Source organism: Orcinus orca, chromosome 6 (assembly GCF_937001465.1).
Source record: "Orcinus orca chromosome 6, mOrcOrc1.1, whole genome shotgun sequence".
Taxonomy (NCBI): Eukaryota; Metazoa; Chordata; class Mammalia; order Artiodactyla; family Delphinidae; genus Orcinus; species Orcinus orca.
In genome coordinates, this window is record NC_064564.1 from 89,386,393 (window position 1) to 89,398,570 (window position 12,178).

At 39.1% G+C, this 12,178-nt stretch overlaps 1 protein-coding gene across 2 annotated transcripts in view; it reads left to right on the forward strand.

The window, feature by feature from the left end:
- The window catches only part of TMEFF1 (transmembrane protein with EGF like and two follistatin like domains 1), a 92,335-nt gene that overhangs the window by 59,496 nt on the left and 20,661 nt on the right, over positions 1-12,178 (forward strand). For both annotated transcript variants that reach the window (XM_004271486.3, XM_049710983.1), the window contains exons 6-7: positions 4,275-4,423; positions 6,606-6,671. In XM_004271486.3, coding sequence (XP_004271534.1) covers positions 4,275-4,423; positions 6,606-6,671 — 215 coding nt within the window. The remainder of the gene's footprint in view (positions 1-4,274; positions 4,424-6,605; positions 6,672-12,178) is intronic.

The following is a 12,178-nucleotide window of genomic DNA, read 5'->3' on the forward strand; positions in this document are numbered from 1 at the left end:
TCACCAGGAATTAACGAAATCTTCAAACATGTAGAAGAGGAGAAAAAAATAAAGTGGACCCCTCCCCATATACCCATCACTCAGTTTCAGTTAGTGTAAAAAATCCAATTTTGTTTTATCTCCTTTTCCCTCCACCTTTTTTTTCCCCTTTTTTTGCGGTATGCGGGCCTCTCACTGTTGTGGCCTCTCCCGTTGTGGAGCACAGGCTCTGGACGCGCAGGCTCAGCGGCCATGGCTCACGGGCCCAGCCGCTCCACGGCATTTGGGATCCTCCCGGACCGGGGCACGAACCCGTGTGCCCTGCATCGGCAGGCGGACTCTCAACCGCTGCGCCACCAGGGAAGCCCTCCCTCCACCTTTTTTGGGGGAAGTATTTTAAAGAAAATCCCAGCATTATGTCCTTTCATCTCTAGTTATTTCAGTTTTACTGATATTTTATCTGCTTGATATATGAGTTACAGAGAGATGCACGTTCAAATCTACTGTGGTAGATTTGGCTGTTTCTCATTGATTTTATCAGTTTTTGCTTTATAGATTTTGAGGCTGTTTAAAAATATTTAGAATTATATCTTCCTGGTGAATAAAATTTTTTATTATGAGGGATCTTCTTTCTCATAAATCTTTGCTGCCCTGAAGTCTCTTATGTTTGACATATATATAGATATATAGCCAAGATATATAGCCATACTAGGTTTCTTCCATTCCAGGTATGATATATCTCTCACAATTCTTTTATTTTGGTACAATACACATAATAAAATTAACCATCTTAACTATTTTTAAGTGTGCTGTCCAGTGGTATTAAATATATTCATAATGTTGTGCTATCATCACCACCATCCATCTCCAAAACTCTTTTAATCTTGTAAAACTGAAACTATATCTATTAAACAGTAACCCCCCCATTCCCCCCTCCCCCAGCCCCTGGCAACTACCCATATCATTACAGTTGAATATGTACCTTTCAAGCAGCATATAGCTGGCTTTTGTATTTTTATCCAGCCTAACTATCTTTGTATTTTAACTAGAAAGTTTAGTTCACTTAAATATATTATAGGGAATTCCCTGGTGGTCCAGTGGTTAGAACTTGGCGCTTTCACTGCCTTGGGCCTAGGTTCAATCACTGGTTGGGGAACTAAGATTCCACAAGCCCTGTGGCGTGGCCAAAATAAATAAATAAATAAAGGGTAAGAATTAAAATATATATATATATATAAAATAAATACTGATGTACTTTGATTTTTAAAAAATCTTATTTTGTACTTTTGTCTTGCTTTCTGTTCGTTTCTCCTTTCTTGCATTCTTTTGAATTTTTTTTCTCTATTAGTTTCAGTGTTATACATACTCCTTTTGGTGGTAACCTTAGCATTAACATGGTTATTCAACTTATCGCAGTCCAAAATTCATCAATATCTTTGCTCTTCTTAAAATACTGTAATTTCAGTCCCTCCCAATTTGTATGCTATCAATATTTTAATTTACTGTTTTTAAAAAAATTTAGCAGCACCTAGCATTGTTGTCATTATTTTATATTGTCAGTATTTTGTTAATATTACCTATATATTTACACTTTTGTTCTTCATTTATGTTTGCATCTCAGATCTTACTTGTAGGATCATTTTTCTACTGCCTTTATAATTTCCCTTATTGACAGTTGGCAGGTGACAAACTCTAAATTTTTACTTCTTCCAAATTATTTTTATTTTACACTTAACCATGAAAGATAGATCTTTTACATAGAATTCTATTTTATCCCAGCACATTGCAGGTATTATTTCACTGTCTTTTGGCTATAAATAAACAATTTGGCTTCAGTATTGCTTTTGAAGACACCTGTCTCTCTTGTTGCTTCTTTGAATGTAATCTTTCTCTTCTTTCTGGCTGCTTTTAAAATATTATTTTGTTGCTGTTGTTACAGAAATTCCACTGTGATATTTCACTGTCTGGATTCCTTTTTAATAATCCTGTTTAGAACTTATTAAGCTTCTTGGTTATTTAGATTAGTATCTTTCTTTAGTTTTAGAAAGTTTGAGAAATTGCTGAGAATATTGCCCCCACCTTATTCTTTTAACTCATCTGGAACTCCAATCAGATTTTTATTAGCTCTTGTGACTCTGTCTTCCATGTCTCTTAATTTTTTTTCCATATGTTCTGTCTCTTTGACTCTGCCATGGTCTGAGTAGTTTCCTCTGACCTGTCTTCCAGTTCACGGAGTCACCTTTAGTTTATCTAATCTCCTGTTAAATCTGCCCATGAATTTTTTATTTCTAACAGTGCATTCTTTATTTATTAGAAGTTCTCTTTGTTTCTTTTTCATATCAGCTTGCTCTGCCCATGGTGTTTTATTTCCTTGTCTCTTGTGTGTATGAGAGTGAGTGAGCATGTGTGTGATATACTTGTTTTGCTCAGAATTGTATCTTGGAAATGTTTGAGGTCTAGGATAATAAAGTTGGGTTTCTACAGAGAGGATTGCATTTACTTTTGTCGGTTGTCTAGGGCCCCTTCCAGTCTTTGACTCTTAAAATAAATGCTGGACTTGAGGTTTTTCAGAACACCCAAGTAGTATTTTAAGTCGTAATTACTCATGTGAGGGCTGGCTTATACTTTTGAATTCTTGGGGAGATGTTTTTTCCCCCTCTCTTCAATGCTGTGTAAACCACAGCAGAATATTTTTTTCCTTTAAAACAGTCCCCTTGGAATATGGCATCTCATTTATACTCTACCCTCATGCTTTTCTCTAGAGTCTTTAGACTCTCTACCTTAGGTAGGTCAGTATTATTCATCTTCTGTTTTCAGAGGCCTACAAAACCAAAAAATTGATAATTGAATTTACCTAGTTTGGTAAATGCCTTCAAGGTGAAAATCAGCTTTAGTAAACTTAACTGACCTTTCTCTATTCCTGTCTTCATATAACTTTTGTCTTAAAATTCCTTGCTTTCTTGACAACTTATGAATGCATTTGAGGACGTTTTGAAATATTTCGTCCAGTATTTTTTGTTGTTTTCATTAGGAGGATTAGTACAGGTTCTGAGTTCACCATGTTGCTGGAAGCAGGAGAGTCTCTGTGTTTTTTATTTTTATATTCCCAGTTAGATTTTACTGTCCTTGAGAGGAGTGACGATACCTTGGACTTTCTTGGCCTTCTCTATAATGCAGTCTCAGTGTTAAGTGGACAGTCAGTTTTACAGGTGGATGTGCAGCTAGGAAACAATTTTGAGGGTCTTCTATTTTACATGTTTTATATCTATTATGTTTTTTAATTTTCCCAATTATTTGGTAAGGTTACATATATTATTACCTCTGTTTTACAGATTAGTAAACTAAGACTTAGAAGGAGAATATGGACACAAATCTGGTTATTAGTTGGGCTAGGATTTAGATTCATGACTTTTTAAATAAATTTATTTACTTATTTTTATTTTTGGCTGCATTGTGTCTTTGTTGCTGTGCGCAGGCTTTCTCTAGTTGTGGAGAGCGGGGGCTACTCTTGGTTGCTGTGCACGGGCTTCTCATTGCAGTGGCTTCTCTTGTTGCGGAGCACGGGCCCTAGGTGCGCAGGCTTCAGTAGTTGTGACTCGTGGGCTCTAGAATGCAGGCTCAGTAGTTGTAGCACACAGGCTTAGTTGCTCCGTGGCATGTGGGATCTTCCGAGACCAGGGCTTGAACCCATGTCCCCTGCATTGGCAGGTGGATTCTTAACCACTGCGCCACCAAGGAAGCCTGATTCATGACATTTGACTTATAATTCTGTGTCCTTTCTGCTATACCATGTTGCTTTCTAACTAATGTTGTTGACATTTGACCTTCCTTGATTATTATCTTTAGATATGAAAATTTTAGAGAAACCACTGGATTAATAATATCTGGATGAAATTATCTCTAAATTCTCACCTGAAAGAAATTGTTAGCTGAGCAGTCACTTTGCTTAAACTTTTATCAGTGACTTAAAACAATGTATTGACTTCTGTTACAGAAAGCAGAAAAAGAGAATTGCTTACAAACTACTGTGTATAAGATAAATAAGCTACAAGGTTATATTGTACAGCACCGGGAATATAGCCAATATTGTATAATAACTTTAAATGGAGAATAATCTCTAAAAATATTGAATCACTGTGTTGTACACCTGAAATTAATGTAATACTGTAAACCAACTATACCTCAATAAAAAAGTTAAAAAGTAAAAAAAAAAAAGAATTGCTCATTTTTGCTGTTACAGCATTGTGAAATACTTTTGTTGTAAAATATAGGTAATTTTTGTTTTTTTCCAACAGGTGTGTATGTAATATAGATTGCAGTGGATACAGTTTTAATCCTGTGTGTGCTTCTGATGGGAGTTCCTATAACAATCCCTGTTTTGTTCGAGAAGCATCTTGTATAAAACAAGAACAAATTGATATAAGGCATCTTGGTCATTGCACAGGTAAAATTCATTCTACTTATCTGTCTACTTACCTGTCTTTAATATTGGATATCACATGTCTGCAGTCTTATTTGTACATTTTGGTAGTGTTCCAAATTTGGAAAATGAGAAATCTTTGATGCTTTATTTTTTTATTACTATATATTTTAGAATTTCTTTGTTCTGTTACTAACTTAGCTTTTTTTTCCCACTTATTTTCATTATCTCAAGATACAAACAATGGTCTTGGTTTACTTATTTAGTTACTAAGCTGATCCTAACATGGACTTGTAGATATATTTATAGTTCTTGCAAGTTGTCTCAAATTTGTAATGATTTTAGTTGCTTAAAAATTAGCTTATTTTAATTATAGTAAAACTATAAGTATTACCATATTTTTTTCTTTGGCTGCGCCATGTGTCATGTGGGATCTTAGTTCCTGGACTAGGGATCAAACCCGTGCTCCTTGCAGTGGCAGCACAGGGTCATAACTACTGGCCCGCCAGGAAAGTCCCAACCATATTTTTTTTCATCTTTTTTTCTAGAGAATAATAGTTTACTTTGTTTTCACATTTTCTCTGTAGTTTTTGCTCCTACATATTATATACTGTTAGAGATTTTGGCGTGAATTTATAGAGTGTAAGGAAAAATTATTACCTTCAGTTTAAAATTCTTTTTCTCTTCTTGCCATCATTTAGAAGCCATGATACCAACTAAGAATGAATTTAGGTTTCTTTTCCTACTAGAAGTATCCAGTCACTAAAGGCACAGTTTTTCAACCTTCTTCCTCAGTAATACACACATGAGCTGAAATAATATATCATTTCCTAGTAACAAACAAGGGCCCCACACATTCTCATGGCCTAGGATTGTGCATCTTTCCTGCTTACGAGGTCTAACCCACCCTCCCTCTAAGCCCCGTCCCTTTTTTGGACTTATTAAAGGGATATGTTTTTATCTGAGCTAAGGGAAGAAAGTTGCAAGCCAAAGTTTGCTATTTATACTGATAGCAAGCTATTTGTGAAATACTGAACAACTGATTGCAATATCTGTGGTCTAAGCTACCGAAGAATGCCCAAGAAGCTCATCATAGGATTGCCACGTGGGGGTCAGGTGTGCACATGGTACAGGAAACTGCTGATAGGGACCCCTTATAGGTGGAAGAAGTAGAATGGTTTGCTTTTCTTTCATGGGGTGGCATTTAGAGTGTAGGTAGGTTAAAGAGTAGCTTAGAGAGAGAATATCTTTTCTGAGGAACTGGTATGTGATTGAATGGTACTGTCTGGAATTTCAAATTCAGAACAGTTGGTCGTTTGAGGATTTTGTTAATTGAAACTCATGCCGATTTAGAAGTGAGTTTGGAGTAGCTGGTCCTTAATTTTTTTTTTTTTTTTTTTTGCGGTACGCGGGCCTCTCACTGTTGTGGCCTCTCCCATTGCGGAGCACAGGCTCCGGAGGTGCAGGCTCAGCGGCCATGGCTCATGGGCCCAGCTGCTCCGCGGCATGTGGGATCTTCCCGGACCGGGGCACGAACCCGTGTCCCCTGCATTGGCAGGCGGACTCTCAACCACTGCGCCACCAGGGAAGCTCACTGGTCCTTAATTTTTGTCTTGGTACCCATTTACACCTGAGTATTCCTCCCCCCACCCCACCCCCCACCCGCTAGTACTGGGAAGCTGAAGCTTGTGCTTCTCAACAGGTGTTTATGGTTCATGTACAGTCTTCCTGTCCTACTACAATTAATCAGTCAGCGGTCATTTTTATAGTAAATTTTGTCTGATAACACAGTTGAGGTTCCACGTTTATCTTAATCTGATATTTTTCCAGGGAAACTGGTGGGAGAAGGTAAATCTTGAGACCATTGTCCCTTGGAGAAAGGACTAATCCTTTCTCTTCAGGGTATGTGTTATTTCAGTTAGCACAGGGAAGACTTTTTTTTTTTTCAGGGAAGACTTTTTAAGGAGATGATGTTTGAGCTGAAGTCTGAGTGAAGTTAGACTGTTCATCACGCAGAGTGCGTTTATATCTGGGATGCCTTGAGGCTGAGATAGAAGTGGCACAATAGATCAAGAGAGTGGTAGAAAATGTGAGCAGGATAAGTGGAGAGAGTTGGGAAGGACCTGGAGCATTTGGAATGTTTAGGAGTTTCGTGGTGTGACTTAAACATCATATGTATCTTAATTTGAAAACTTTTCTCTTACAGACACAGATGACACTAGTTTGTTGGGAAAGAAAGATGATGGACTACAATATCGACCAGATGTGAAAGGTACTGAATCACAATTTCCCAAATTTTGGCCAACTACTGAAATATGGTCACTAGCTGTCCTTAGTAGTTCTATTTCCATTATAAGGACCTTTCTAACTTTGCTCTCTGTAGCAATATACAGTTGAATATTAGTAATAATACTGAAATAGTTAAGGTACCTTTCAGTTTACAGAGTACTTTCACATATGCTTTTTTTTAATTGAAATTTTTGTTTTTGTTTTTGTTTTGTTTTTTGCGGTACGCGGGCCTCTTACTGTTGTGGCCTCTCCCGTTGCGGAGCACAGGCTCCGGACGCGCAGGCTCAGCGGCCATGGCTCATGGGCCCAGCCGCTCCACGGCATTTGGGATCTTCCCGGACCGGGCCACGAACCCATGTCCCCTGCATCGGCAGGCGGACTCTCAACCACTGTGCCACCAGGGAAGTCCTAAATTGAAATTTTTATTGAGATAATTATAGATTCACATGCAGTTGTAAGAAATTATACAGAAAGTTCTCTCATATTTGCTTGTAAAATCCTCTTTACCTCTCTAGAATCTACTGTTAACACTTACCCTCTGTGCATGGGTCTTTGAACCTTGTTCCTTCTGCCTGGAACTCTTCTTTGCCTAATATTCATCTTTCCAGTCTCACCGTAGAAGTCATTTCCTTTTGGGAACTATCCCTTGACCCTTAAATCTAGATTAGGTGCCTCTCCTGCATACTCCCCTCTCCAACCCCTTAACCTACTCTAAGTATAACTGTCTGTTCTACTCATCTGTGTCCCCCTCTAGGCTATGAGTTCTGTGAGGACAGGAGACTGTATCTATCATGTTCACTTTGGGATTCCTAACACTTAGCAGAATGTCTGGTACTTACATGGATGCTCCACACTTGTCAAAAGAATGGATGCAGCTCAAAGAAGCTGTAGGATTTATTTGTACAAAGTCTTACATATAGTAAAGGTCAGATTCTTAGGTCCTTTGACTGCAGGTCCAGTGCTCTTTCACTCCTCATTTTCATATTCATTATTTCATTTGATTCTTACAACTACTCTGAGGGGTAAGGACCAGTGGGAACATTGAGGCTCAGTGAGGTTATATCTAGTGAACCAAAGCAGGTCTCCATCTTGGGATCCTAGACCAAGGCTTCTGTATAATTGCTTTTGCACATGTGCATCTTCTACACATTTGGTTATACTAATGGACAATTTTTTAAAGATATGTGATCTACCTTTTACGCCTAATTTCTAAAAAATATATAAAATGAGGATAACAGGCCCTATTTCATGGAGTGTCATAAAAGTTAAATGAGATAATGCGTGTCAAGTGCTTTGAATAGTATCTGACATACTCATAAGTGTGCAAGAAATGGTAGCTGTTATTATCTTTGAATAATTTGTTATTTCTGTCACTTGAATCAGTTATATCCCATGAGCCCCTGACATATCAGTTTCCTCTGTTGATACAAAGTGCTATATTTAAAATAAGAAGTCTCTGTATTCTCATAGGAGACATAATAGATCGGTGCTAGTTTTATTCTTTATACTGATAGTACATGACCAGAATAGGAAGGCTCTTTTTCAGTAGGTAGAAGCTCCTACTTAAGGCAATTTGGGGAATTGTGTATACCCAAAATACTTGTCTGCCTTTGATAAAATTACAGGGATAATTTAGTGCCTAAGCCATTTTTGAGATACTGAACATTCTTTGCACATAAGAATTTGTCTATAATGCAAATGAAATTATCATACTCAGCAGATATAATTTACTAAGTGCCTACTTTATACTGGTTATTTTACTAGGAATTATTGGTGGATAGAAAGATATCTAATACATGACATCCATCTTTAAAGAGCTTGTGATACAATAAGAAATGAATATAACCTAATTCTAACAAAGTAGAAATGGGTTATTGTCATAAATGTAGTGCTGTTGAAAAGTGCAGTGAGAACTCAGAAAAGAAGAGATTACTATTTGGTGGGGGTTGGTGAAGATCTGAGAAACTCATGAAAGAGGCGGAATTTGAGCTGAACCTTGAAGGATGGTTAGGATTTGAACAGAGGTCAAAAGGGTATTTAAGGAGGATGGAAGAGCATGAGTAGTGGTATGGATGCAGACAAACATTGTGATAGAGAATGTATTGGAGAATGATAAGGAATCCGTTTTTGGCTGGAGAGTAGGGGGCTTAAGAGGCAGAAGTGGGAGGCAAGACTGGAAAAGTAGCTTGGGGCCAGATTGTGTACAGTCTTTTTTTTTTTTTTTTTTTGGCTGAGTCCTAACCCCTGGACTGCCAGGGAATTCCCACGTGTAAAGTCTTGAATGCTGTGTTATCCTAGGGCGTTTAAACTTCATTTGTGGGCAGTGGCAAAATCATTATATATTTGAAAAAGGCAAGACGACAAAGTTAACCAGTTGAATGCATTATATCTGGCAGAAATTGTGCTTATTATGTACTTTGGACTAGAGGCAGGGAGATCAGTTAAGTAAACTCAGAAGGAATAGATTCCTGCTTAGATATGGGGGATAAAGAGTTCAAGCTCAGATGACTTAGTTGATGGATTCTATTTATAGAACTAAGAATGTTGGGAGGGGAAAGGTGTTTAGGGTAAGGTAAGGGAGGAGTTGACGATGGAGGTGATTTATTTTGTAGTTTGAGTTGCTTGTGGAACTCACCCAGGTGACTTTGCTTATTAGCATAAATTTGTGAGTCAGTCGAGGTGATAACCGAAGTCATGAGAACAAGTGAGAGAGATTATAGAGCTGTATTGTCTAGTAGGGTAGCCACTGGGCACATGGCTATTTAAATTTATTAAAATAAAATAAAATTAAAGGTTTTGTTTCTCATTTATACTAGCCATATTTCAAATGTTCAGTAGCTCCATGTGACCCGTGGCTACCATATTGGACAGCATAGAAATAGAACATATCAAGAGTTGCAGAAAGTTCTGTTGGACAGCATTGTTATTTAGAAAGGAGAGGAGGCTAGGGACTTCCCTGATGGTCCAGTGGGTAAGACTCCATGCTTCCAATGCAGGGGACCTGGGTGTGATCCCTGGTTAGGGAACTAGATCCTGCATGCATGCTGCAACTAAGAGTTTGCATGCAGCAACTGAGAAGTCCGCATGCTGCAACTAAGAAGTCCACATGCCGCAACTAAAGATCTCACATGCCACAACGAAGATCCCGCATGCCACAACTAAGACCCAGAGCAGCCAAAAATAAAAATAAATAAATAAATAAATAGTAAAAAAAAAAAGAAGGAAAGAAAAAAGAAAGGAGAGGAGGCCAGGATGAAGCAGAAAGAGATTCCAGAGGAAAAAATTCAAGAGTGCAGTGGCACAGAAGTCAAACAGAAAGGTTGGCTAGTCGTTTAAAATGCTGCGTAAAGGACTTAGATGACAAGCATCGAATTTGAAGACAAGGGGATCATTGGTAATCTTGGACCAGGGAGTTTCTATAGAGTTGTGAAGATGAAATCCAGATTGTAAGAGTTAACACATGTGCTAGTAGTAAGGAATAAAGGTCAGAGGTAACTATTTTGTATGTTTACCCCATTTGCTTTTGTTTTTTTTTGTTGTTGTTCTCACAAGCATTTATAGGAGCCCCTTAGTAAATATTCGTGTCCCCAGTACACAACCAAGACTAGGTAAGCAGGATCTAGGAATGGAGGCTACAAAGTGAAAAGCAGGGACACAGCATCAGAAAGAAAAATCGGAAGCTAGTGCTCAGTAAGAATGTTGTAAAGCTGAGCTCTTAGAGAAGGGTACTCCCAGAATGGAGTATTTGAATGTCCAGCATGGTGGCTGAATCAGTGCCTTTCTTGGGCTGTTCGAAAACCTGTGGTAAATATTGAAATTGCAGTGTTAGAAGCTTGGTTGCAGATGTTGAAGTCATAAAGGGATATGATGGCAGAGCATGAGGTGTGTGGGAGCTGGGTATGTGACATTTTAAAAACTTGATTGTAGAAAATTTCAAACATGAACGAACAGGATAGTATGATGAAACCTCATGTACCCAACCACCATCAATGGTTAAGAGCATTCTGTCTTTCTTGTTTTGCCTATATATCTCTACCCAGTGGATTATCATTATTCTTATTTTACAGGTTTTTCTTTTTTTTTTTGCGGTACGTGGGCCTCTCAGTGTTGTGGCCTCTCCCGTTGCGGAGCACAGGCTCCGGACGTGCAGGCTCAGTGGCCGTGGCTCACGGGCCCAGCCGCTCCGCGGCATGTGGGATCCTCCTGGACCAGGGCACAAACCCGCGTCCCCTGCATCGGCAGGGCGGACTCTCAACCACTGCACCACCAGGGAAGCCCTACAGGTTTTTTTTTTAGGTGTAATGTACATACACTGAAATGCACAAATGTTAGCTATCAGTTTTGACAAATGGATATACCCCATCTGCATTACACCTTATCGTAGTCTATAACGTTTCCATCCACCCAGAAAGTTCCTTTGTGGCAAATGACATTTTAATGTGGCCATTTTTATCCAAAGATGTTTTCATACAGCCTAAAATCTAACCATATTAATACAGCTTGTTTGATATGCCCTTTTAAAAATGGTCTTGATAAATTTGCCTCATCAAAAGGTAAGCCTGAGCCAGTTGCTAAAATCACTGAAGGAAGGTGAGAGTGTGTGTTGTGGAGCGTGGTGGAGAGTCATGATGAGGATGGTTAGAAGGCTGCGTAGGTGGATGGTACAGACCCCCACGGGAGGGCCTTCGTTGGGAGATGAGAGTGGGATGCTGATCTGGAGGTAACAGGTGGTGAGCACAGCAGGGGAAGATGAAAGGAAGGGGGATGGAGGAGTAATGTGATTTTGGTATATCAGGGAGATGAAAGGAGTACTTCCTAAGCAAACAGCTGCGGAGATGGATGAGTTTATGTGCATTAGAAAAGGTGTTTCACTGGGCAGAGTAGAAAGACTAGGAAAGAAAGAGTTAGGGTTGATAAGGAAAAGAGTGGGATTTAGACATGAGAGAATAGGGGGTGTTGGAGGGTAGGTAAGAGTTTCTACCTAGGTAAATAATTCTCTGTTGGGGTCCAAAGAGACTCGGGTTAGGGAAGGATGTGTTAGTGATGAAGCTTGGGGTGCAGGGTGGTATAGGGGAAGCAAGAAAGAGTATACTGAATTTCTTAACTGTAGGGATTTGTGGAAATAATGAGCCCTAGAGTTACCTTGGCAGCATTGTTGTTGTTTCCGCCTCAGCAGCATCTTCTAGGTGCATGTCTTGGTTGTTAATGGCAACTCCTGATGCTTTATTTGAGTGCGGCATGGATGGACCAGGACAGGTTGCCAGTGAAACATGGCTTTGCAGATAAGCCATCTGGAGCTGGGCTTTCTTACAATATAATCACTTAGAACCATACTCCCCTTTGTATTTGAAAACATTGCCGCTGGTGGCAGATTTGTTTCTGCATGCCTCTGTGGGTGGAAGGAGCCGATGGGTGACCAAGCACACTTTTTATAATTGTTCAGAGACTAACAGTTGCAGCTGTTGTTCATGGAGCCTGTCACCACTTGCC